This window comes from Erinaceus europaeus, chromosome 15 (assembly GCF_950295315.1).
Source record: "Erinaceus europaeus chromosome 15, mEriEur2.1, whole genome shotgun sequence".
In the NCBI taxonomy this organism is placed as follows: Eukaryota; Metazoa; Chordata; class Mammalia; order Eulipotyphla; family Erinaceidae; genus Erinaceus; species Erinaceus europaeus.
Window position 1 is genome coordinate 23,539,372 of NC_080176.1, and position 27,117 is coordinate 23,566,488.

Sequence of the window (27,117 nt, forward strand, 5' to 3'; positions counted from 1 at the left end):
TTTGCACAGGCCAGAGCTTGGCATGGGTGGGAGAGCTGTGGTGTCACGAGTGACCCGTTTCCGTATGCACAGACAGACAAATGGCCATCCACACACTTACGTAGCTAGACAGTTTTCTTTTGGGAGGGCTTGGTGACTACGCCGCTTGCTCCACCACTCCCAGAGAAGCTTTACTTCATTCTTTTTGGTAGAAGGTGAGAGACGAATAGACAGGGAGAGAGAGACAGACGAGGATTCGCTGCAGCACTGCTTCACTGCTTGTGAAACGTGCCTCTGTGTGATGGCTGGGGGATCAGCTCAGGTCCTCACACTGGGGTTAGTCACCACCTGTCCTCTCTCTGTGTTTATCTTATAGCTTTCTCCGTTGCTAGGAAGAATAGGGCTTTTTCACTAGTCATCTTTTGGCTAATAGAGAAATTATATATAGGGAGTCAGGTGGTAGTGCAGTGGGTTAAGCGCACGTGGCACAAAGCATAAGGACCGGCTCAAGGATCCCGGTTCGAGCCCCCGGCTCCCCACCTACAGGGGAGTCGCTTCACAGGCGGTGAAACAAGTCTGCAGGTGTCTATCTTTCTCTCCTCCTCTGTCTTCCCCTCCTCTCTCCTGAGAGTCAGTGCTTTATCCATAGTGCCACCTCCTGGGCCATGGGGCTCTGTCTCCATAGCAACATTATGTGCTGAATATATTTGGTTTTATTTTATTGAGGGAGACACAGAAAGGGAGGAGGAGAGTGGAGAGAGAGAGAAGAGTTACGTTTAATTGTGAACCCTTAAGTAATATTGAAAAAGCCACTGAATATTTTTAGCAATTGGATTTATGAGAGTGATCTTAAACTTTGAATAGATTCTTTACTTTATGGTAATTTTGAAATGTTATTTAAAAATCTCTTTTTATTTTAGGGTTCTTGTGAGGATAGTTCTTACAGCCGGAAGTTCAGGTATGTATTTGAAAATTGTTTAATATTTTTTCATATTCATTGAGGGTGTGGTGACCACAGGATGGCTCTCACTGGTCTCTGTTTCCTCATTTCCCCAAGACAGGTGACGGTAAACCTCTCCCTCCTCACACAGCTGTTGTCCTGCTCCACCACGGGGACCTGGACCCCGACCAGCCTTCCCACCTGAGGGTGTTAAATACTGTACTTGGTATGCAGAAAGTGACCTATCTAAAAGAAGTCAGAGTCAAGGGCTACTCTTGAATTAATCAGAAATTAGATTCAGGTTTAGATATGTAGTTATTGTAGTTTATGGAAACTAAAACCTCTGTTCTCAGCAATTATTGACTGCTCCAAGGTTTCCTTATCCATTTTATTCATCTCCTTTGATCCCTGCCCTCCCAGTCTGTGGTTCCATAAAGTGATTCTTTAAAAAAAAAATTAAAAAAAAAAAAGAACTAAAATGTATTTGTTAATGACAGAGGGGGAGAGCAAGACCCAGAGCATCACTCCACCACATGCACTGCCGGGGGTTGAACTCAGTCAGTCACAGTGTTGAACACAGTCCACTGTTTAACCCACGGCCCCACTCCCGGGCCTCTAAAATGCAGCCTTGGATCTGAAGACTGATAGCCATTCCGTCTCAGGGGAGCATCACTGAGTTTTGCAGATCATTAGAAAAACACTAGTTTGGGCAATAGTGCAGCGGGTTAAGCGCACATGGCGCAAAGCACAAGGACCAGCATTAAGGATCCTGGTTTGAACCCCGGCTCCCCACCTGCTGGGGAGTCGCTTCATAGGTGGTGAAGCAGGTCTGCAGGTGTCTGTCTTTCTCTCCCCCTCTCTGTCTTCCACTCCTCTCTCCATTTTTCTCTGTCCTTTCCAACGATGATGACATCAATAATAGTAACAATAATAACTACAATAATAAAACAAGGGCAACAAAAGCAAATAAATAAATAAATAAAATCCTAAAAAAAAAATGCTGGCCATCAAAGACTGGCAAAAGGATCCTGGTTCGAGCCCCCAGCTCACCACCTACAGGGGAGTCACTTCACAAGTGGTGAAGCAAGTCTGCAGGTTTCTTTTTTTTTTTTTAATAATTTATTTCTTTATTGGGGAATTAATGCTTTACATTCAACAGTATAGTCTGCAGGTTTATTACCTTTCTCCCCCCTATCTTCCCTATCTCTCTCGATCTTTCTCTTGTCCTATCCCACAACAACAACAAGGGCAACAAGGGTAGCAAAAATGGGGAAGGAAAAAAAAAAAGAAATGCTGGTCGTTGTTTCAAAGCAGCTACCCAAGGAGGATTAGCTTCTAGAAGTGAACTAGCTAAATTCACTAGTACACCCACTCAATTTCCTAAATGGTCCAAACAAATTACAGATTTTCTGCCGGTCCTTGCGCTTTGCGCCACATGCCCTTAAGCCGCTGCGCTACCACCCAACTTAAATTACAGATTTTAAACGGGCATTTTTTCAGTTCAGACTGAGGGTTCTAAAGTGGTGGTGCCCTCACAGCTATCTTGCCAGCTGACCTGGGACTCCGAGCTCCCCAGACCTAGTCAGAGCGCATGTGGGTTATATAGAGAAAGACATTACAGGACAGAGGCCAGTGCTCAAGTCCCCAAGCCCCACCTGGGAGGGAAGCTTCATGAGCAGTGAAGCAGGGCTGCAGGTCTCTTCCCGGTCCCTTTCAAGGGTTATTGCTGGGCTCGGTGCCTGCACCACAGATCCACTGCTCCTGGAGGCCATTTCTCCTCCTTTTGTTGCGCTTTTTGTTTTGGTTATTATTGTTGTAATTGATGTCTTTGTTGTTGGATAGGACAGAGAGAAATGGAGAGAGGAGGGGAAGACAGGGGGGAGAGAAAGACAGACACCTGCAGACCTGCTTCACTGCCTGTGAAGCGACTGCTCTGCAGGTGGGGAGCTGGGGGCTCGAATCAGGATCCTTGAGCCGGTCCTTATGCTTTGCACCATGTGCGCTTAACCCACCGCGCTATGACCCGACTCCGTGGACATACTTCTTTTCCTTTCTTTTTGAACACTAAGGTTATCACTGGGACTTGGTACCTGCATGACTCCACTGTTCCAGAGGCCAGTTAACTTTTAAATTTTTTATAGAGGCTGAGAGACAGAGAGATAGAAAGGGCAAGGGAGAGAGAGAGGAGAGATGCGAAACAGTTCCACCATTCATGAACTCCCTCTATGGAGGTGAGAATTGGGGTTTGAACCCAGCCAGGTCCTTGCACATGGTATCCTGTGTCCTCTGTTGGATGAGCCATCACCTGGCCCAAGCATTTTATTTATAAATGAGGCCTGATAAGAAATTTAGGAGACTGAACCCATGCAAGTGGCTGGGAATTGGCAGACTCCGGTTTGGCCCACTCGAGCACAGTGGCCTTGTACCCCAGAGCACTCCTTTCCTGTCGTGACTGATGTTGATGTCTGTTCACTTTCAGATCAAGGGAAATAGGCTTGGAAGCACAGACTTCACGTTACCTAAATGAATTTGAAGAAGTGGCCCTCTTAGGGAAAGGCGGCTACGGAAGAGTGTACAAGGTTGCTTTCTGTGTCCTCCTCTTGACCTGCTGTGCTAAAGGAGTGAACGCACTTGGAAATTTTGTTCCTGTTGTTAGGTTCCAAGGAAAACTCGTAGTGATCTGGCATGTTTACTTTTCATAAAGATTAGTCACCCACTGGGAAGTGAGCAGGTTTGAATTTTTCTCTGACCCTGTTGATGGCTTAGGTAGGTTCTGGAAACTTTGAGTTGTTCTATAGTTAATATTTTTTTAAACTTTTTTTGAAATTTAATTTTTGAGAGAGATGCAGAGAGAGAGACACACACAGAGAGAAACACCAGAGCACTGCTCAGCTCTGTCTTATGGTGGTGCAGGGGATTCAACCTGGGTCTTAGGAGCCTCAGACAAGAGAGTCTGTTTGCATAACCATTATGCTGTGTCCCCACCTTTTTAAGTTTCTTTTTAAAAAATCCTTTTATTTTATTTAATATTGGATAGAGTCAGAGAGAAATTGAGAGGGGAGGGAAAGGTAGAGAGGGGGAGAGAGAGAGAGACCTGCAGACCTGTTTCACCACCCATGAAGCTTTCCCCCTGCAGGTGGGGACCAGGGGCTCAAACCTGGGACCTTGTGCACTGTAGTATGTGTGCTCAACCAGGTGCTCTGCCGCCTGCCCTCCAAAATATTTATTTATTTGAAAAAGAAGACCAAAGTACCAGTGTGTGGGGTGCAGGGAGCAGTCCAGAAAGTCCTGCTCCCTAGCTGCTCAGCCATCTCCCTGCCACACTGTCGTTAAAATTTGTTAAAAATATACAATGGAGGAGCCAGCAGTAGCTCGCCTGATACAGCACCCGCTGTGAGCAGTACCGTGTGGGCACAGCCACCAGCAGCGGCTCAGCGCTATGGCTTCTCTGTGTGTGTGCTTCTGCCTCCCTGTACCTGCAGAAAAGAGAAGGGGGACTTTGCCAGGAGCGGCAGAACCGTGTGGGCTTGAATCCCCGGCGGAAAAGAGAGCAGGATACAGACATGTAGTCAGTAAGGGCGGTGCGCTCCTGAGTGTGTGGCCACACATAGGCCTTTTTTCAGCACTCCCTAGTGCTTCTGGGAGGGGCTCGGAAAGAGCTTTGGAAAACACCTGGTCTTGCTGATTTCTGCTTGCTGCGCCGGGTGGAGGGAAGGGGCCACGCGTCTCTGTCTTCATCTTATCTCTGGCTACTTTGCGCTGTCAAAGCTCAGACTACAAACTTCCTTTAATCACTCACTATTCTCTGTTTTTTCTTCTATGTTTCCAGGTCCGGAATAAATTAGACGGCCAGTATTACGCGATTAAAAAAATCCTGATTAAGGGTGCAACTAAAGCAGACTGTATGAAGGTACAGTTTTTCAGAATTATTTATTTGGAATATTGGGTACTTGGGGTGTTTGCACGTCTGCTTGGCAAGCAGACGGTAATACCTGTCAGTGTGCAAAGTAAGGTCTACAGTATAATAAGCACCAACACGAGTGTCTCTGTTGACTTGACTTTATTGTTAGACTGACCACATTTCAGAGTCAATGCTGGAGGAATTATTATTCTTAGCAGGTTAGTCATACAAAATAAGGCCTGTTGTGAAAACACAAGTCTAGGGGCTGGGTGTGGTGGTGCCCCCCTGGTAAACTGAATGTATTACCATGCACAACGAACCAGGCTCAAGCCCCTTTTCCTCACCTGCAGGGGGGAAGCTTCACAAGCAGTGGACCAGGGCTGCAGGTGTCTCTCTGTTTCTCTTCCATTCTAGCTCCCCTCCTCAATTTCTCTCTGTTCTATCAAATAAGATGAAGTTTAAAAAATGCATTCTTGGGAGTCGGGCTGTAGCACAGCAGGTTAAGCGCAGGTGGCGCAAAGCACAAGGACCGGCAAAAGGATCCCGGTTCGAACCCCGGCTCCCCACCTGCAGGGGAGTCGCTTCACAGGCGGTGAAGCAGGTCTGCAGGTGTCTATCTTTCTCTCCTCCTCTCTGTCTTCCCCTCCTCTCTCCATTTCTCTCTGTCCTATCCAACAACGACAACAACAATAATAGCTACAACAATAAAACAACAAGGGCAACAAAAGGGAATAAATAAATAAAATAAATCTTTTAAAAATGCATTCTTTTTTTTCTTTTTTAATTTCTTTATTGGGGAATTAATGCTTTACTTTCGACAGTAAATACAATAGTTTGTACATGCATAACATTTCCCAGTTTCCCATATAACAGTACAACCCCAACTATGTCCTCTGTCATCGTTCTTAGAAATGCATTCTAGGGGAGTCGGGCTGTAGCGCAGCGGGTTAAGCGCAGGTGGTGCAAAGCACAAGGATCGGCATAAGGATCCCGGTTCGAACCCCGGCTCCCCACCTGCAGGGGAGTCGCTTCACAGGTGGTTGAAGCAGGTCTGCAGGTGTCTATCTTTCTCTCCTCCTCTCTGTCTTCCCCTCCTCTCTCCATTTCTCTCTGTCCTATCCAACAACAACAACAATAATAACTACAACAATAAAACAACAAGGGCAACAAAAGGGAATAAATAAATAAAGTAAATATTAAAAAAAAAAAAAAAAAAAAGAAATGCATTCTAGGGGTTCAGGTGGTGGCGCAGTGTGTTAAGCTCATGTGGTGCAAAGTGCAAGGACCAGTAAGGATCCCGGTTCGAGTCCCCAGCTCCCCACCTGCAGGGGAGTCACTTCACAGGCAATGAAGCAGGTCTGCAGGTGTCTATCTTTCTCTCCCCCTCTCTGTCTTCCCCTCCTCTGTCCATTTCTCTGTGTCCTATCCAACAACGAACAACATCAACAATGACAATAATAATAACCACAAGGAGGCTACAACAACAAGGGCAACAAAAGGGGAAAAAAATGGCTTCCAGGAGCGGTGGATTCATGGTGCAGGCACTGAGCCCAGCAATAACCCTGGAGGAAAAAAGAAATGCATTCTAGTCTCTCTCTCTCTCTCTCTCCATCTCTCCATTTGCAGTCCTCATCTTATTCCTGTCATACTGTGTGGTCCTGGGCCAGTGGTCTAGTCCTCTGGTCCTTTCTTGCTCACTCTCTGATACAATGTGTCATCTGCATTATTGTTCATGCTGGAGGACTGGACTTCAGGACTGAGAGAGAGGTGCAGATGAACAGTGGAGCACTAAGTGTCACAGACACATGCATTGGTTTGCTGGGAAAGTCACGATGCGTTTTTGCACACAAAAAACAAAACTACCCTGACTTTTCTGACAACCCAATATCTAGGTTTTTGTTTGTTTAAGATATTATTAATGAGCGAGAGGAGAAGAGAGAGTGCTCTTGCCTGTGTGATGCTGGTATCAAATTTGGGACCACTCCCATGAGAGTGCAGTGCTTTATCTACTGCACCCCCCTGCCACTATTTATTGAGTTATTTATTTATTTAATATTTATTTATGTATTTACTCCCTTTTGTTGTCCTTGTTGTTTTATTGTTGTAGTTATTATTGTTGTCATAGCTGTCCTTGTTGTTGGATAGGACAGAGAGAAATGGAGAGGAGAGGAAGACAGAGGGGGAGAGAAAGATAGACACCTGCAGGCCTGCTTCATCGTCTGTGAAGCGACTCCCCTGCAGGTGGGGAGCCGGGGGCTCGAACCGGGATCTTTATGCGGGTCCTTGCACTTTGAGCCACCTGCGCTTAACCCACTGCGCTACCGCCCAACTCCTTGAGTTAGTAATTTATTCTGCTGCTAGAACAATCATATTTACCTCACCTCACATTCCTGCTGTTAGCGTTAGTGGGCCCAGGCACTCCCTAGCTCAGGCTCATGGTGGTCTGTGGGGGAGCCCCATTATCTTATTGTTGAAGCTCTTTGTGAAGAGGGGTTTGTGATTTGCTCTGGCACAAGCCTTACTCGTTTCTTTTCTTTTGAAATCTCCTCTTTTCTAAACAAGTAGTCATTGAACCAGGAGTACTTCTCAGATTGTGGGTGGAAGTCTCAACGAAGCCTTCCTCCCCCCCCCCACCCCCGCCTTCCTCTCTCCTCTAGGTGCTTCGTGAGGTGAAGGTGCTGGCTGGCCTCCAGCACGTCAACATTGTAGGCTACCACACGGCCTGGATAGAGCACGTGCACGCCACCCAGACACAAGGTCAGCCGCTGTGATGGCAGAGGGCAGAGGGCGAAGGCCAGCAGACTTGAGAACCACATCGGTAGAGGGGCTGGGAAACAGTTCAGGCAGGAGCGCACGTGACTCAGCACCTGCAGGGAACAGCGTCCAGCCCTGAGCTCATGTGGGAGCACTGCGAATAGGAGAGCACGGGGGAGCTCCCCAGTCGTGGCGTGGCGCTGTTCTTCGTACTTCTCTATTATTATCTTAGATGGACAGAAAGGGCACGCACGTCTGGTAGCAGCGGGGTGCCACACGCAAGGACCGCTGCAGGACGAGAAGGGGAGAGAAACACTTGTGAGAGGAGAGCTCTGTGTGTGAAGAGAGTATGTGAGGACACAGGCCTGGGGCTTCACGTTGATATGGAGCCTCTGCACCAGGCAGCGTCCTGTTGCTGCAGCAGAGTCTCGGTCTGCAAACCCCAGAACAGGGATGGAGAGATCACCAGGCTTGGTACCGGTTATGGTTGAACAGCTCTGCTCCTGTAGTTGCTGAATTGTGCTTATCATTTGGATCACCTCACGGTGGCCAGGCACTTGAACAAGAGGTTTTTTCTGTGTTTTTTTTCGGGTCATACCACTGACAACTTGCATTGGATTGTGGGAAAAGTCATGACGCTTTTTTGTATAGAAAGACACATCACGGGAGTCAGGTGGTAGCGCAGCGGGTTGAGCGCACGTGGCGCAAAGCCCAAGGACCGGCATAAGGATCCCAATTCGAGCCCCTGGCTCCCCACCTGCAGGGGAGTCGCTTCATAAGTGGTGAAGCAGGTCTACAGGTGTCTATTTTTCTCCCCCTCTCTGTCTCCCCCCCACCCCCGTCCTATCCTACAACAAGACATCAATAACAGCAACGGTCACTACAACAATAAAACAAGGGCAACAAAAGGAAATAAATAAATATTTTTAAAAATTGAAAAAAAAAGAAGACACACCACGACTTTTCTGACAACCTAGTGATTTCATTTGACATTACGTGTATATATGTTAGCTTTACCTCTTACTGTGAACTAGAAAAGTGATGAGGTTTTTTCTTCCATTGAGCAGCTAGATTTCCTCTTCCGCTGCCGTCCCTGGAAGTGATCTCTGACCAGGAAGATGACCGGTGAGTGGCCTGGGGAGCACTTTGACCTATTGAACTTGCATTGGCTGCCCTCTACCTTTTGCCAGTAATCAAAACTCAGCATTTGGGGCCGGGTGGTGGCACACTCAGTTGAACACACATGTTACAATGAACAGGGACCCAGGTTCGAGTCCCCAGTCCCCACCTTTGGGGGAAAGCTTCACAAGCGGTGAAGGAGGGCTGCTGGTGTCTCTCTGTCTCTCACTCTCTATCACCCCCTTCCCTCTCAATTCCTAGCTTGCAATAAATAAATAAAGATAATAATAATAATAAATAAAAAACGAGTGTTTTAGGTTCTCTTTTTGCTGCCTCTTCCCTTTCTCTTTCCTTCCCTCTCTCCCCCTAGAGCACTACTCAGCTCTGGCTTTTGGTGGTATAGGAAGTTGTACCTTGGAGGAGCTTGGAGCCTCAGGCCCGAAAGTCTTGTCTTATCTTTTCACTTCTCTTCTTTTCTTTTAATATTTACTAGGGTTCTGCTTAGTTCTGGCTTTCAGTGCTGCTGGGAATTGAACTTGAGGCCTCAGAGCCTCGAGCACTGAAATATATGTATATATCCACTATGCTATCTCCTCAGCACAGGCCTGGAAGTCTTTTTGCATAATCATTATGCTTTCTCCGCAGCCTGTCTTCTTGCTTATTTTCATTACAAAATTCATTAAACTATTTCTTCTTTTTTTTTTGATGTTTCATGTTGTTAATTTGTAGTGATTTTGAGTTGTAAATATATATATATTTGAGGTGTAATGAACCCAGAGCATTATTTTAGCCTCAGGTGTACAGCGTGATCAGACATTTGCATACATTACAAAATGATGGCCACAGTTAGTCCAGCTAATAGCCACCACCTACATATTAACACCACTTGGCGGCTTCAAGCCTGTGGCGCAGGCCTGGAGAGGGAGGACCCGGCAAGGGAGCACTCCAGCACTGGGGGCACTTTGGGGCTATGCTGTGTGAGTGGGACCCCCCCCCCTCTGACTTTTTCTATCTGAGAAAGTTGGCCTTGAGCCATGAAGAAGAAAACTCTGTGACACAAGCATTATTAACTCCAGTGCCTGTGTTCCCGTCACACCCACTGATAGGCGCATATATATATATATATATATATATATATATATATATATATATATATATATATATATATATTTGTTTATTTTTGAGTGGAGGGAGGAGGAGAGAAAGAGCCAAGGCATTACTCTGGCACATACAATGCCAAAGGTCAAACCTCCAACCTCATGCCTCCGAGCCCAATGTTCTGTCCACACCGCCAGCTCTTGGGCTGTCCCATTGATGGTTTTAGTTAATGCTGTTAGGGAGACGAGAGGGAGAGGGCACCCTGGCAGATGCGGTCTTGGGTTGAATCCAGGCCCCTGTGCTGGCGAGTCCGGCAGTAACCACTGTGCCAACTTCCAGACTGCTTTTCCATTTTTTTCTAGGGCTTTACCACCATGAGCCATACAGACTTGGAGGTACGTTGGGCTTTCTCCTTGATCTGTATGTTTCCTGCTGTTTTCTTTCTTCCAGAGATCAATATGCTGTTAGAAATGATGAAAGCCACAGCTCTTCCATTATCTTCGCCGACCTCACTTCTGAGAAAGAAAGGCCCTCTGGAGAACCCACCCTGGACCATAAGCATAACAGATTGGTCAACTACACCAGACCTTTGCTTACCAGAGACGCTGGTGAGTTTGAGTCATCCCTGGCGCGCCAAGAACATGACTTGGCTGATTTATCTTCCAGTTCATCTGAGCATCCGCTGCCAGTGAAGCATAGCTCAGGAGAGAGCTTCACATCCTTTCCAGAGTCTTCTGAAGACAACTTAAACCCGCTGGGGCACACAGAGGTACGTTCCTTTCCCTGAACCCCACTTGAGGCCTACCCAGCCCATCTTAACCATTTAATGGACTGTGCTTAGATACAGCTTTCTGTAATCCTCTCTCATACTCCTCACCTTTGCTCTTCTTGTAAATTTTTTAAAGAGATTTACTCACTCAGTTCTTAGAGAGAGAGATAGCTCAGATTATACTGCTCAGCTCTGGCATTTGAGGTGCTGGGGACCAAACCAGGACTCTGGGCCCCAGACGTGCAGATTCTGTGCTCTAACGTGCCAACCCGCCTGCCCACTACTGCTCCAGCTGCCCAACCCTTGCACTTACTCTCTGCTCATGTGACCCCTGTGCCATATGACTGCTGTATTTGGCCTTCCCTTGTAACCTCTGACCTCCCCCATGTGTTTTGCATGGTGCATCATGTGGTGGGGGCGGGGTGGGGCTGCAGGGCTCAAGCCCAGGCTCTCACATATAGTAAAGTCTGTCCTCTGTTAGATGAGCTGTCTCCCTGCCCCTCATCTTCACTTTATTTGCTTATTGGTCACTGTTCTGGGCCAGCTAGAGAGAGACAGAATGAGAGGGAGCTAGGGAGAGACTGAAGCTCCCCCCTGCTGCAGGCCAGTTGAACCTTGGTCACAGCATTGGCAAAGCAGGCGCCCTCCCAGGTCAGCTGCACTGCCACCCAGACACACTTTTAACTATTCCCCTTTCTTCCCAAAAGATAAAAGAATTTTTTTTTTATTATTTTTTTTATTTAAGAAAGGATTAATTAACAAAACCATAGGGTAGGAGGTGTACAACTCCACACAATTCCCACCACCCAATCTCCATATCCCACCCCCTCCCCCGATAGCTTTCCCATTCTCTATCCCTCTGGGAGCATGGACCCAGGGTCATTGTGGGTTGCAGAAGGTAGAAGGTCTGGCTTCTGTAATTGCTTCCCCGCTGAACATGGGTGTTGACTGGTCGGTCCATACTCCCAGTCTGCCTCTCTCTTTCCCTAGTAGGGTGGGTCTCTGGGGAAGCTGAGCTCCAGGACATATTGGTGGGGTCTTCAATCCAGGGAAGTCTGGCCAGCATCCTGATGACACCTGGAACCTGGTGACTAAAAAGAGAGTTAAGATACAAAGCCAAACAAATTGTTGAGCAATCATGGACCCAAAGCTTGGAAAATTGTTTGTTTTTATGAGAGGAGAGGAGAGAGGCCAGAGCACCACTCTGTTCTGGCATATGTCATGTCAGGAATTGAATCAGGGACTTTACATGTGCAAGTTCTGTGCTCTGCTGCCAAGCTTATCTCCTTGGCCCAGCAGTTTGTTTGTTTATTTATTTATTTATTTATTTATTTATTTATTATTTTTATTTATTAGCTAGAGACAGCCAGGAAATGAGAGGGAAGGGGAAGAGAGGGAGAGAAACAGAGACACCTGCAGCTCTGCTTCACCACTTGTCAAGCATTCCCCCTGCAGGTGGGGACAGGAGGCTTGAACACAGTCCTTGAGTGCTGGAACATGTGCACTCAACCATGTGCACCACTAGTTGCTCCCCTCCCCCCAGCAGGTGTTTATTCTTGAGAGGGAGAGGAGAGAACCAAAGCATCATTAGGTATCTGCAGTGCTGGGGATCGAACTTGGGGCCCCATGTTTGAGAGTACAGTGCTTTATCCAAAGTGCCACCTCCTGGGCCACTTTTCTTTTTTAAGGTATTTACTTTTTTATTTCATGAGAAAGCAGACCTGCACTCTGCTCTGGCACATGCAGTGCTGAGTATTGGCTCCAGCAGCTCCTCCTGTGAGCCACCTCCTTGACATTTGCTCACCTTTGCATCAGGCCTTCAAGCCGTGTTTCTTTCTTTTTTTCTTTTTTTTTTAATTTCTTTATTGGGGAATTAATGTTTTACATTCAACAGTAAATACAATAGTTTTTTTAAATATTTTATTTTTATTTATTTATTCCCTTTTGTTGCCCTTGTTGTTTTATTGTTGTAGTTATTATTGTTGTTGTCGTTGTTGGATAGGACAGAGAGAAATGCAGAGAGGAGGGGAAGACAGAGAGGAGGAGAGAAAGATAGACACCTGCAGACCAGCTTCACCGCCTGTGAAGCGACTTCCCTGCAGGTGGGGAGCCGGGGTTCGAACCGGGATCCTTATGCCGGTCCTTGTGCTTTGCGCCACCTGCGCTTAACCCACTGCGCTACAGCCCGACTCCCTAAATACAATAGTTTGTACATGCATAACAATTCCCAGTTTCCCATATAACAATACAACCCCCACTAGGTCCTCTGTCATCCTTCTTGGATCTATATTCTCCCCACCCACCCACCCACCCACCCCAGAGTCTTTTACTTTGGTGCAATCTGCCAACTCCAGTTCAGGTTCTACTTGTGTTTTCACTTCTGATCTTGTTTTTCAACTTCTGCCTGAGAGTGAGATCATCCCATATTCATCCTTCTGTTTCTGACTTATTTAACTTAACATAAATTTTTCAAGGTCCATCCAAGATCGGCTGAAAACGGTAAATTCACCATTTTTTATAGCTGAGTAGTATTCCATTGTATATACGTATATACGTATATATGTATATATATATATACACACAACTTGCTCAGCTACTCATCTGTTGTTGGACACTTGAGTTGTTCCCAGGTTTTGGCTATTACAAATTGTGCTGCCAAGAACATATGTGTACACAGATCTTTTTGGATGGGTGTGTTGGGATCCTTAGGATATATGCACAGCAGAAGAATTGCAGGGTCATAGGGTAGATCCATTTCTAGCCTTCTGAGAGTTCTCCAGACTGTTCTCCACAGAGGTTGGACCAATTGACATTCCCACCAGCAGTGTAGGAGGGTTCCTTTGACCCCACACCCTCTCCAGCATTTGCTGCTGTTACCTTTTTTGATGTATGGCATTCTCACAGGAGTGAAGTGGTATCTCATTGTTGTCTTGATTTGCATTTCTCTGACAATCAGAGACTTGGAGCATTTTTTCATGTGTTTCTCAACCTTTTGGATCTCTTCTGTGGTGAATATTCTGTCCATGTCCTCCCCCCATTTTTGGATGGGGTTCTTTGTTGTCTTGTTGTTGAGTTTGGCAAGCTCTTTATATATGTTGGTTATTAAACTCTTATCTGATGTATGGCATGTAAAGATCTTCTCCCATTCTGTGAGGGGTCTCGGTTTGGGTAGTAGTTTCTTTAGCTGTGCAGAAGCTTTTTAATTTGATGTAGTCCCATAGGTTTATGCTTATCTTAGTCTTCTTTGTAATTGGATTCATTTCATTGAAAATGTCTTTAAAATTTATGCAGAAATAGGTTCTGCCAATATTTTCCTCTAAGTATTTGATAGTTTGTGGTCTAACATCCAAGTCCTTGATCCACTTGGAATTTACTTTTGTATTTGGTGAAATATAGTGGTTCAGTTTCATTCTTCTGTATGTTTCAACCCATTTTTCCCAACACCATTTGTTGAAGAGACTCTGCTTTCCCCATTTAATAGTCTGGGCCCCTTTGTCAAAGATTAGATGTCCATAGGTGTGGGGCCTCATTTCTGGGCTCTCAATTCTATTCCACTGGTCAGTGTGTCTATTCATGTTCCAGTACTATGCAGTTTTGTTGACAATGGTCCTATAATACAATTTGAGATTTGGGAGTGTGATGCCTCTGGTTCTGTTCTTTTTTCTCAAGATTGTTTTGGTAATTCTAGGTCTATTCTGGTTCCAGATAAACATTTGTAGCATTTTTTCTATTCTCCTAAAAAATGTGCTTGGGATCTTGATGGGGATAGCATTAAATTTGTAAATGGCTCTGGGTAGTATATTCATTTTGATGATGTTAATTCTTCCAACCCATGAACATGGAATATCTTTCCATTTCTTTGTGTCTTTTTCAATTTCCTTGAGTAGTGACTCATAATTTTCAGTATACAAGTCTTTCACTTCTTTGGTTAGGTTTATTCCTAGATATTTTATTGTTTTTGTTGTTATAGTAAAAGGAATTGATTTCTGGATTTCAATTTCTTCTAACTTAGTGTTTGCATAGAGGAATGCCACTGACTTTTGAATGTTAATTTTGTAGGCTGACACCTTACTGTATTTCCTGATGATTTCCAAAAGCTTCTTGCTGGACTCTAGGTTTTTCTGTGTATACTATCATGTCATCTGCAAATAGGGATTGTTTGACTTCTTCTCTTCCAATCTGTATCCCTTTAATTCCTTGCTCCTGCCTGATTTCTATGGCAAGAACTTCCAACACTATGTTGAATAGTAATGGGTGATAGTGGGCAACCCTGTCTAGTACCTGATATAAGTGGAAATGCTTCCAGTTTTACAGTATTGAGTATGATGTTGACTGTAGGTTTGCTATATATCGACTTCACTATCTTCAAGAATTATCATCTATTCCTATTTTTTGTAGTGTTTTGATCATAAAGGGATGTTGTATTTTGTCAAAGGCTCTCTCTGCATCTATTGATATGACCATGTGGTTTTTGGTCTTGCTTTTGTTGATGTGGTGGATCACACTGATTGATTTACGTATATTAAACCAACCTTGCATGCCTGGGATAAACCCCACTTGGTCATGATGAAAGTCTTTTTAATATACTGCTGTATCCAGTATACAGAATTTTGGCTAGAATTTTGTTCAATATTTTCGCATCTATGTTCATCAGAGATATTGGTCTGTAGTTTTCTTTCTTGGTTGTGTCCCTGTCTGCTTTTGGTATCAGAGTGATTTTGGCTTCATTGAAGCTGGAAGGGAGTATTCCAGTGTCTTTAATCTTCTGGAAGACTTTTAAAAGTAGAGGTATTAGTTCTTCTTTGAAGGTTTTGTAGAATTCATTTGTAAAACCATCTGGTCCAGGACTTTTATTTTTAGGGAGATTTTTGATAACTGTTTCAATTTCATTAGCTGTGATGGGCCTGTTCATGTTATCTACTTCCTCTTGACTTAGTTTTGGAAGTTGGTAGGTATCTAGGAAATCGTCCATTTCTTCCAGGTTCTCTAGCTTGGTGGCATATAGTTGTTCATAGAAGCCTCGCATGATATGCTGAATTTCTGTGGTGTCTGTTGTGATATCTCCTCTTTCATTTAGTATCTGATTTATTTGGGTCTTCTCCCTCTTTTGTATTATGAGTCTGGCTAAATGTTTGTCGATTTTGTTTACCCTTTTGAAGAACCAACATTTACTTTCGTTGATCTTTTGTATGGTTTTCTTATTTTCAGTGTTATTGATTTCTGCCGTAACTTTAGTGATTTCTGTCCTTCTGGTTGCTTTAGGGATCACGATTGCCTGGATTGACTTGTGTCTAAGTAAGGTAATTAAAGGGTTCACAGTGGTGGAAGTTAACAGTTGTTTCAATAGCATTTTGATCCCTGATTTGGAGCTCAGTGACTTAAAAACCTCTTTTGTGCTTTTTCTTCCCTGAGGGTGTTTAAAGTATAAGTAGGCTTCTTAGCTTAATCACTGACTCCTGACCAAGAGATAAAGCAGGGTGTGGCAGAGATAATCCAGTGGTTATGCAAAGAGACTTTCACAGCCCCACCGCTATGCCAGGAGGTATAGGTCTTCTCCTGAGTTTCCTGGTTAGATCTCTGTCCCCTGGTGTCCCTCCCTGCCGCTGCTCCAGATTCTGAGGGCAGTAGCAATGGAGACTCAGAGTTGCACTTGGTGAGTCTCTGGGGAGTCCTCTCCTCCCTTCAGCTGTCCCCTTGTTGGTGGGACAGACTGGAGGTGGTGTCTCAACTGATAAACTGCTGACTCTTCCCAGCCACTTAGTCTCTCCCTAGGATCCTCTCTGTCACCAGCCACGCGTGTTTGTCACCAGCCACGGGTGATTTACTGGGTTCCTGTGGTCATTCTAGTCCTGTCTTGTTTTGGTCCCGGGTGGTCTCCTTTGGTATTCCTAGTTGATCTGGGAGCGCTTTTATTTATTTATTTATTTGTTTGTTTGTTTGTTTGTTTGTTTTTTATTTTATTTATTTACGCAAGGAGACATTAACAAAATCATAGAATGGGGGGTACAGCTCCACACAATTCCCACCACCCAATCTCCATATCCCATCCCCTCCCTGATAGCTTTCCCATTCTCTATCCCTTTGGGAGCATGGACCCAGGGTCATTGTGGGAGGCAGAAGATGGGAGGTCTGGCTTCTGTAATTGCTTCCCCGCTGAACATGGGCGTTGACTGGTCAATCCATACTCCCAGCCTGCCTCTCTCTTTCCCTGGTAGGGTGAGTCTCTGGGGAAGTGTGGCTCCAGGACGCATTGGTGGGGTCTTCAGTCCAGAGAAGCCTGGCTGGCATCCTGATTATATCTGGAACCTGGTGGCTAAAAAAGAGTTAACATACAAAGCCAAACAAATTGTTGAAGAAGTTCTTTTTTTAAAAGAAATGTATTTTATTTATTTATTTATTTATTCCCTTTTGTTGCCCTTGTTGTTTCATTGTTGTCGTTGGATAGGACGCAGAGAAATGGAGAGAGGAGGGGAAGACAGAGAGGGGGAGAGAAAGATAGACACCTGCAGACCTGCTTCACTGCCGGGGGCTCGAACTGGAATCCTTATGCCGGTCCTTGCACTTTGCACCATTGCACCATGTGCGCTTAACCTGCTGGGCTATCACCCGACTCCCTCGAGCTGTGTCTCTGTTGGGAGCAGCACAGCTTTTGGCCCAATACCCCAGTGGCACAGGAAAAGTGAGTTATTAGTCACCTCCTCTGGCCAGCTGACCTGCTGCCTCTGCCCTTCTGAATGGTGACCCACCTTTTCAATGCTTTTTTTTTAAAAAAAAACATACTTATTCCCTTTTGTTGCCATTGTTGTAGTTATTATTTTTGTTGTTATTGATATTGTTGTTGTTGGATAGGACAGAGAGAAAATGGAGAGAGGAGGGGAAGACAGAGAAGGGGAGAGAAAGACAGACACCTGCAGATCTGCTTCACCACCTATAAAGCAACCCCCCTGCAGGTGGGGAGCTGGAGGCTCGAACTGGGATCCTTATGCCGGTCCTTGTGCTCTGTGCCACCTGCACTTAACCCACTGCTCTACCGCCTGGGTTCCGTAAATGCTTTTCTTAGCTTGCTCCTTCACTCAGCTGTGGACTCCTTGGGCAGACTAGTCTACCTGCTTGCCTGCCTGTCTGTCTGTCTGTAGCGCTTGGCCCGGAGTGGCAGCATTCATTCCTCCATTGTTGTCTGTGAGTGGGTGAGCCAGCTGTGCCCTGCTGGAGCCAGTGCTGTGTCGCCCCCAGGCACAGTACCACCTGATGCTGCTTATCCAGATGCAACTGTGTGAGCTCTCACTGTGGGACTGGATCACCGAGAGGAACCAGCGGGCCCGGGAGTTTGTAGACGAGGCTGCGTGTAAGTATATCTGGGCCCCAGGGGTCCTGGTGAGTCCCGGCCTGTTCCTGGAGTGGCTGTCCCAGCCTGGGCTCCACATCCAGGGGCTTTAGATGGCAGAACACAGCTGTGCTCATGTCAGTGTTCCTCCGAGGCCGTAGCTTGTTTGAAGCTCAGTGTTCTGGTGGACAGGCAGCTTCTTGCCTTCTAAGCAGTAATGTAATAGACTGTAAACATGGGATCATGGATAGAAGATGTCTCTTCATTTGTTTTTTTTTTTTTCCCTTCCAAGAGTTACTAGCTTTAAGAGCACAAAGTCCTAGGGAGTCGGGCTGTAGTGCAGCGGGCTAAGCGCAGGTGGCGCAAAGCACAAGGACCGGCATAAGGATCCCGGTTCGAACCCTGGCTCCCCACCTGCAGGGGAGTCGCTTCACAGGCGGTGAAGCTGGTCTGCAGGTGTCTATCTTTATCTCCTCCTCTCTGTCTTCCCCTCCTCTCTCCATTTCTCTCTGTCCTATCCAACAACGACAACAACAATAATAACTACAACAATAAAACAACAAGGGCAGCAAAAGGGAATAAATAAATAAAATAAATATAAAAAAGAAAAAGAAGAAAAAAAAAAGAGTACAAAGTCCTAATGAATGTGCTGGGGGATAGCGTAATGGTTATGCAAAGCACTCTCATGCCTGAGGCTCTTTAGTCCCAGGTTCAACCCCCTATACCACCATAAGCCAGAGCTGACCAGTGCTCTGGTAAAATAATTAAAAAAAAAAAGTCCTAATTAACCACCCACCCTTCTGCTATATGACTTCAGAACCACGAGGTTGTGGTGGTGATGGTGGGCACTAAGAGTTTTTAAGGAAAAAACTCAAAAATATTGTTCTATCAGTTTTTTTCATTTTCCTCTACTGCCGGGACTGTGCTGGAGCTTCATGACTATGGAGTCGCACCAGAGCATGACTCTGACATATGCAATGCTGGGGATTGAACTCTCAGCCTCATTCTTCACAATCTAATGGTTTTTTGTTGTTGTTGTAGTAGTTATTATTGATGTCGTTGCTATTGGATAGGACAGAGAGAAACCAGCAGTTTGTGGTGGTGTCTATGCTGGCGGAGGAGCCCTCCCCACTGATTTCTGTGTTTGAGATGCCACTTCTGGTGGGTGGGACTGGGAGTTGGCTTTGTTGGAAATCTGGGTGGTGGTGAGGTGTCAGATGTTAATGCATAATCGTTATGCTCTCTCCCCTGCCCTAATTGTCAGTGTATTTATTAATATATTTAGTATTTAGAGGTCAAGGGGAGTTGGGCAGTAGTGTAGCAGGTTAAACGCATGTGGCGCAAAGCGTGAGACTGGTGTAAAGATCCCAGTTCGAGCCCCCGACTCTCCACCTGCAGGGGAGTCGCTCCACAGGTGGTGAAGCAGGTCTGCAGGTGTCTATCTTTCTCTCCCCCTCTCTGTCTTCCCCTTCTCTCTCCATTTCTCTCTATCCTATCCAACAATGATGACATCAATAACAACAATAATAACTACAACAACAATAAAAAGACAACAAGGGCAACAAAAGGGAAAATAAATAAAAATAAAAAAATATAGAGGTCAAATAATGAAAATTTTTTTTTTTTTTTAACTTCCAGGTCCTTATGTTATGGCCAGTGTTGCAACAAAAATCTTTCGAGAATTGGTGGAAGGCGTATTTTACATCCACAGCATGGGGATTGTGCACAGAGACCTGAAGGTGAGTGAGGAGCCTCTCCCTGCGCACAGTGGGGGGCTTCTCTGAGGGTGACGGTGACATTTCCGGATTCAGTGAGATGATGTCCCCTCAGTCACTCACTTAGGAGATAGTCATCATGCTATATAAGCTGGTGCTTCAGAGGCCCAGATGGTGGACTCTTTACATTGAATTTCAAAACAGCCATGGTCGGGCATTAGAAAGTAGCATGTGGGGGTTGTGTGGTAGCACAGCAGATTAAGTGCACATGGCACAAATTCAGAGGCCGGCGTAAGGATCCCGGTTCGAGCCCCCTGCGCTCACTCATGTGGCCTCTCTCTCCCTTTCCCTCTCCCCTCTCTCTCCCCCTCTCCCCCCCCTCTCTCCCCCTCTCCCCCCCTCTCTCCCCCTCTCTCTCCCTTTCCCTCTCCCTCTCTCTCCCCCCCTCTCTCCCCCCTCTCCCCCTCTCTCTCCCCCTCTCTCTCCATGCATACGAACTGTGATGAAAGGGGGAGACCGGAGAGAGAAGCTCCTGCAGCTGTGCCTAACCCTTGCTAAGCTGGGGGCTGGGGGCTTGAACCTGGCTCTTCTAGCGTGTGCAGCCAGGTGCACCACCACCGGGCTTTTTTTTTTTAACTGTTTTTCAAGTCCCTGACAATGATCCTAATTTTTATCCACAAAAGACTACCAAAAAAGAAAACACATTCACTCTATTTATTGAAAAGTTTAAAATAATTTTGCTTTCTTCTGTGGCAAAAACTAAATCACACAAAATGCATCTGAAAGAATGCTTGAGCAAGAAGTCAACACAGAAATGATTTTATTTTTGACAAAAGGATGAAGAACCAACAGCTTATACGTCGAGGTACTAAGAGGGGGAGGGTCATGGACTTTCTGGGCATGTGTAAGCCGATGGTGTGGTTTGCAGGTTTGCGTTGGTGGTGTTCCGTGTCGCCCTGGGTGGCTTCCAGGACTCATTTCAAGAGGTGGGCCAGGTCACAGCAGCTGTACACAGAGTTCCAGATCTTCACTGGAAGAAGCTGCTTCAAGCGTTGCTTGTACTTCTCCCCGTAGAAATTCCTGACGTTTCTCTTGCAGATATCCTCTAGGGGCAAGGGTTTTTGAGAGAACTCGATCAGGGATTCCCTCAGGAGGTGGAACTCAGGGAGCAGGATCCCTGTGGGCAGCAGCCCCTGGCTGTTGGTCAGCCTCAGCGGGTAGGAGCGCTGCAGCAGCCGTGCCAGGAGCGCCGTGTCGCGGACATTGGCGCTGCGCTGCAGGAACATGTACACGGGGGACTCCCCATTCCTGGTCAGGATGTTGACACTGGCCTCAGACTCCAGCAGGAGGTCGATGATGGACTCCCTGCCTCCGAAGCATGCCTCGTGGATGGCTGTCTGGCCCTCATGGTCCTGGGCATTCACGTGGGCGCCGTGCGCCAGCAGCACCCGGATGCAGCTGACCCCGGCCACCAGCAGGCGGCCGGCCTTGCTGGATGCGGCACGCACGGCCAGCTTCAGCGCTGTGTTCCCTGTGGTCACCACAGTGCAGTTGATGTCGGCCCCACAGGCAAGCAGTGTCTCCATCATCTCCTCATTCAGGACGTCCGCCGCCATGTGCAGGGGCGTCATGCTGGACTCATTGAGCGCATTGACGTGGGCGCCGCTCTGCGCCAGGATGGAGAGGACGGGATAGGTGCCGTAGGTGATGGCCAGGTGCAGGGGTGAGTGCTTGTTGCTGTTGTCCACGCGAGCGTTGACCTGCGCGCCGTGCTCGCACAGCATACGGAGGCACGTGACCGCGTTGTTCTGGATGTCCGCCAGGATCCTCTGGATTCTGTTCCCGGGCTTTGTCCATGTGGTGGAGGTGATGGGCCAGTGCAGAAGCATCAGGTGTAGGGTGGTCAGGCCTCTTGTGTCCCTGGAGAAGGAATCAGTGGCAGCTCACGCCGATTACAGAGGATCAGGGCAGGAGAGGGAGGGGGAAGAAAAATAGCCCCCCCACCCACGTTAAAGAGATGTCAGGGCCAGCTCTGCTGTTTGCACTTTTAGGGTAGCACAGTGTGTGGGGGACGGGGTGAGGTCCCTGCTGCCCTGAGCAGCTCACTCATCCAGCTCTGATATATATGGTGCCTCGGTCTTTCCACAGTTGGCCCTGACATGGACTTGCTGTGGAAGTGTGCCGTCCAGGGCCAGGACCCCTCAGACATGGCTCTGGTGGCTCCCCGTTGGCTCTTCCTCACCTTCTCCTGAGCTGTGACCAGAGTGGTGACAGGGTGACATCTCTTTGGTGACATTAAAGGGACCGGGCCCCTTCACCCCGCACCCCCTGCAATGCTGTTCTACCCTGGCCTTTCATCTCCATCACTGGGGTCTCTCAGGACCGCTCCCCAGTTCCTTCATTTGTCAGAGGGCAGGGAGGTATGCTATGAGAAGGGCCTGCTGTGTACCCGTCTAGCGTGAGCCCCCAAGTGATGGGGTGGGAGTGTGGGGCTCCATCCTTCCAGGCCTCACTTTCCCTTCAGGAGACACTAACCTTGTTGGCACACGTGAGCACAGCCTGCAGGTTGGCACAGTTCTAGAAGGGTCCGCATGTCTCCCACAGGGATGGCATGTGGCTTGAGGGGCACAAAGTGTACTGAGGAGGACGGGACGGGTCTGTGCTGATCAAGGTGGGAAGACAGGAGGGGTGTTGGTTGGGAGGACCGCTCAGGCCAGATGGGCTCATGGGCAGCGTGGTCAGGATTTAGGGGTGAGGTTTCTGCTCATGTGCAGGGGCATGGAGCTCTGCCACGTTTATACCGTGCGACTCCTCGGCTCCTTCAAGTGGCATGGGCACCGACGGGATGGCAGGTGGAGGCATGTGGGTAAGGAGACGGCACTCGTCCGTGAAGTGCACCTGCCTGTGAGAATGACAAGTAGGGAAGCCTGGTGCCTGTTTGTCGGGTCTTGGATTTCAACCCAGTTAGGGGCGTAGCTTTTAAAAAAAAAATTATTTATTTTCCCTTTTGTTGACCTTGTTGTTTTTTATTGTTGTTGTTGTTGTTATTGATGTCATCATTGTTGTTGGATAGGACAGATAGAAATGGAGAGAGGAGGGGAAGACAGAGAGAGTGAGAGAAAGACACCTGCAGACCTGCTTCACCACCTGTGAAGCGACTGCCCTGCAGGTGGGGAGCCGGGGGCTTGAACCGGGATCCTTATGCCGGTCTTTGCGCTTTGCGCCATGTGCGCTTAACCTGCTGTGCTACCACCCAACTCCCTGGGGTGTAGCTTTTTGAGGATGGTGACCATGATGTGACTCAGACTGCTTCAGGTGTGCTGGCTTACGTGCAGCCAGGTTAGCGGCTCTGCCTTGTTGCCAGGTCTGTGGGCATCTCACCTGGGCAGTGAGGAACTAGCTCATGGGCAGAGAAATCCCGACGCAGTAGGGGAGGACCATATCTCAGCCATGGGTTACCTGGTCTGGAAACGTTGTCCTGCTGAGAGCACGTACCTGACTTCCGGGTCAGCGCCATGTTCCAGCAAGCACAGCAGACTCTGCGCCTTGCGGTACTCTGCAGCCAGGTGAATGGGGATGATGGACTGCACCTGCTGCAAGGAAGCAGAGAGGTCACAGGTGGCCTTTGATGTAGACCTAGTAATCCTGCAACCGAGTGGTGGTGCACCTGGTCGACCGCACGCATTGCAGTGTGAAAGGACCTGGGTTCAAGCCCCTGGTCTCTACCTGCAGGCTGCAAGCTTCACATGTGGTGAGGCAGGGCAGCAAGAGTCTTCTGTCTGTCTCTCTGTAGCCTCACTCCCTCTCAATTTCTGTCTGTCTCTGTCCAAAATACTCTTTTAAAAAAAGTGCTCTATTTTAGGAGAGATAGCATAATGGTTATGCAAAATAACTTTCATGCCTGAGGCTCCGAGGTCCCAGGTTCAATTCTCAGCATCACCATAATCCAGAACTGAGCAGTGCTCTGGTTAAAAAAAAAGCATAATGGGATCCAGGTGGTGACACACTTGGTTACGTGTGCACATTACAGTGGGCAAGGATCCAGATTCAGGCCCCTGGCCCCCACCTGCCGGGGGAAAGCTTCATGAGCGGTGAAGCAGGGCTGCAGGTGTCTCTCTGTCTCTCTCCCTCTCTATCTTCCCCTCTCAATTTCTCTCTGTCTCTATACAGTAATAAATAAATAAATAAAACATTTAAAAAAGCATAATGATTGTTAGCTTACCATTTCTTTCTTTCTTTTTTTTTTTTTTTAAAGATTTTATTTATTCATGAGAACGATAGGCGAGAGAGAAAGAACCAGACATCACTCTGGTACATGTGCTGCCAGGGATTGAACTAGGGACCTCATGGTTGAGAATCCAATGCGTTATCCACTGCGCCACTTCCTGGGTCATGTTAGCTTGCCATTTCAAGGGATCTAAATGCTTAATCTCTCTCTAATCTTTATTTCATTTGATAGAACAGAGAAAATTGAGAAGGCTAGAGAGATATGCAGAGAAAATTCTAGCACTGCTTCACTGCTCATGAAGCTTTAGAGTGAATGTCTGATGCTCCCACAAGCTGAGGACCTGAACCCGAGACCTCACACTGGGAAAGCCGGCACTCTACCGGCTGAGCTACCCCCAGCACCATGGCTCAGTATTTCTTCTGCCATGTGCACAGAAACACTCCTTTCTTTTTGCCTGTTTAAAATGATCCCAGGGGGTTGGGCAGTAGCGTAGCGGGTTAAGTGCTCGTGGTGAGAAGCGCAAGGACCAACCAGCCTAAGGATCCCGGTTCGAGCCCCCGGCTCCCACCTGCAGGGAAGTCGCTTCACAGGCAGTGAAGCAGGTCTGCAGGTGTCTTTCTCTCCCCCTCTCTGTCTCCCCCTCCTCTCTCCATTTCTCTCTGTCCAGTCCGCTACCACCACCAACAGCAATGGCAACAATAGCAATAACAAGGGCAACAAAATGGGAAAAATGGCCTCCAGGAGCTGTGGATTCATAGTGTAGGTACCAAGCCCCAGGAATAACCCTGGAGGCAATATATATATAATATATATATATAAACCCAGCCAGTGAATTCACACAGAATCTGTGCTTATGTGAATACAGATTCACCAGGGCAACAGAAATAACTTGACTGAAGAACTCAGAGTACAAAAATCCCCGCTGATTGCTCTGAGGTCGCCTGGTGCTTAGTTCTCCCACTGGGCGACTGAGTCGTCCATTTCAATTTTTTTAAAACTTTTGTTTTTTTTTGTTACCAGCTCTGGCTTTTAGTGGTGTGGGGGATTGAACCTGGGACTTAGGAGCCTCAGGCATGGGAGTCTCTTTGCATAACCATTATGCTATCTTCCCAACCCCACCCTTTCAGTTTTTTAAATCTGCTGAAAAGTTGTAGAAGCAGTTGTGAAACTTGTGTTTTTGGAGATACTATTGCATATTCTGAGTCTGACTAGCACTGCTGTTTATGCCAGCTCTTTTTTCTTTTTCAAGTTTATTTATTTGATAAGACAGAAGTTGAACGGGAAGGGGGGGGCGGATAGAGGGAAAGAGAGACACCTGCAATATTGCTTCACCACTTTTGAAGCTTTCCCCCTGCAGGTAGGGACTGGGAGGCTTGAACCTGGGCCCTTGTGCCTGGTAATGTGTGCCCTCAACTGGTTTTGCCTCTATCCATCCCTGTGCCAGGACTTAAAAATCACATGTGAGGCGGCCTGGGAGGTGGTTCAGTGGACTGTCAAGCACGGGGTCTTGAGTTCAGTCTGTCACCACATGCACCAGAGTGCAGTGATGCTCTCCTTCTCGTTCTTCACCACATGCCCCTTGAAATAAAAATGTTAAAAGTGTGTGTGTGTGTGTGTGTGATCATGACTGCACAATAAGGGGAGGGTGGCTAGATTAAAAGAAGGTAATTTGTTAGACCGTAAAGGTGGTGATAGTTACTGTATAACATCTTGGAATTGGGATGGAGGGAGAAGGAGAAGGAGAGAGGGAATAGCTCCATCACACAGAAGGAAAGACCACTGGTAGGTACATGGTAAGGCCAGCAATATTGTTTCTCCCTCCAGACGTGTTCCAGCCCATGGTCATGTCCGTGTGGACATTCATCTGGGAGGCCCCCCAGACTCGCACAGCCCGGGCCAGGGGGAGGGGAAGTGGAATGAGTCCCCTAGAACCAGCAGGGCCCCATCGGGGAACACAGCATCTGCTTTTCTCAAAGGGAGTGGGCAGGAGAGGTACCTGGCTCAGAACCAGCCGGTAGCCGGTGGAGTTGGCCAGAATGGTCATGGGCTGGTCGACGGGGTGGCTTCTGAGGAGGCTGTGGATGGAGATGCAGTCCTCTCTCATGATGGCCTCATACAGCTTGTGGTGAAGTGCTTCCGGCGTGCCCTCTTCCGGCAACTTGGGAGCTTCTGTCGCCAGCTCCCTGCTGCTTCTCTTGGTTATATTTCCCATGAGGACTGAAGAGCGAGCTGCAGGGGCAAGCTTGGCATGGGACTGGGCAGTCTCAGTCTCTTTATGATTCCTTCAGTTCAGTTCTAGAACTGTTCTAGAATTGTTGAGATGCGTATCCGGGACCATACTCTCTTTTTATGAGAGTCTGCTTTTCACACTATTCACACACCATAGACTGCCGGAGAGAAAGCACATTCACGCTTCCCACCCACCAACAGCCAGATTCTCACCTTACACAGGCATAGGCAGTTATCCCTACTTTTCTCCCCATTTAGCTACAGTTCCAACAGCTTACAAAGCTGAAACCAGAATTTTACACATTAAAATAAAACTTTTTTTTTTTTTACCAGAGCGCTGCTCAGCTCTGGTTTATGGTGGTGCTGGGGATTGGACCTGGGACTTTGTGGAGCCTCAGACATGAGTCTCTGCGTAACCATTATGCTGTCTACCCCCACCCTTATTTGTTTATTTAAAATATTTTTTTTTATTTGTTAATGAGAGAGACACAGAGAGAAAGATCTAGAGAGAGAAACTAGAGCACTGCTCAGCTCTGGCATATGGTGGGGCTGGGGATTGAACCTGGGACCTTGGTCCCTCAGGCATGAAAGTCTTTTTGCATAACCATTATGCTGCCTCCCCAGCCCAATGACCTGTGTGGTCTGGGAGTTGTTGCAATGGATAAAGTGTTGGACTCTCAAGCATGAGGTCCTGAGTTCAGTTCCCGGCAGCACATGTATCAGAGTGATGTCTGGTTGTCTCTCTACTAACTTTCTCATGAATAAATAAAATATTTAAAAAAGAAAGAAAGGGGGTTGGGTGGTGGTGCAGCAGGTTAAGTGCACATGGTGCGAATTGCAAAGACCAGCATAATGATCCCAGTTCAAACCCCCAGCTCCCCACCTGCAGGGAGTCACTTTGCAAGCAGTGAAGCAGGTCTGCAGGTGTCTGTCTTTCTCTCCCTCTCTCTGTCTTTCCCTCCTCTCTCCATTTCTCTCTGTCCTATCCAACAACAACAACATCAGTGACAACAATAAGGACAACAACAAGGCAATAAAATGGGAAAAAGTCTCCAGGAGCA

General features: G+C 47.2%; 2 protein-coding genes across 3 annotated transcripts in view; one reads left to right on the top strand and one right to left on the bottom strand.

The window, feature by feature from the left end:
• EIF2AK1 (eukaryotic translation initiation factor 2 alpha kinase 1) overlaps positions 1–27,117 on the top strand; it is a 41,489-nt gene that overhangs the window by 7,749 nt on the left and 6,623 nt on the right. For both annotated transcript variants that reach the window (XM_060173287.1, XM_060173286.1), the window contains exons 4-11: positions 900–937; positions 3,399–3,498; positions 4,749–4,829; positions 7,478–7,577; positions 8,642–8,699; positions 10,242–10,560; positions 17,794–17,905; positions 19,523–19,623. In XM_060173287.1, coding sequence (XP_060029270.1) covers positions 900–937; positions 3,399–3,498; positions 4,749–4,829; positions 7,478–7,577; positions 8,642–8,699; positions 10,242–10,560; positions 17,794–17,905; positions 19,523–19,623 — 909 coding nt within the window. The remainder of the gene's footprint in view (positions 1–899; positions 938–3,398; positions 3,499–4,748; positions 4,830–7,477; positions 7,578–8,641; positions 8,700–10,241; positions 10,561–17,793; positions 17,906–19,522; positions 19,624–27,117) is intronic.
• ANKRD61 (ankyrin repeat domain 61) lies at positions 20,415–26,047 on the bottom strand. Its single transcript, XM_016189080.2, has 3 exons — positions 25,824–26,047; positions 23,095–23,192; positions 20,415–21,519 (listed from the first exon to the last, which is right to left on the bottom strand). Exons 1-3 carry the CDS (start codon positions 26,037–26,039, stop codon positions 20,574–20,576), a joined length of 1,260 nt encoding a protein of 419 aa, XP_016044566.1. The 5' UTR covers positions 26,040–26,047; the 3' UTR covers positions 20,415–20,573.

Coding starts and splice junctions, on each gene's coding strand:
- ANKRD61 (XM_016189080.2), bottom strand. CDS start 26,039: ATGGGAAATATAACCAAGAGAAGCAGCAGGGAGCTGGCGACAGAAGCT. Junction 23,193..25,823: donor ACCGGCTGGTTCTGAGCCAG/GTACCTCTCCTG, acceptor GCTTCCTTGCAG/CAGGTGCAGTCCATCATCCC. Junction 21,520..23,094: donor GGCGCTGACCCGGAAGTCAG/GTACGTGCTCTC, acceptor TTCCTTCTCCAG/GGACACAAGAGGCCTGACCA.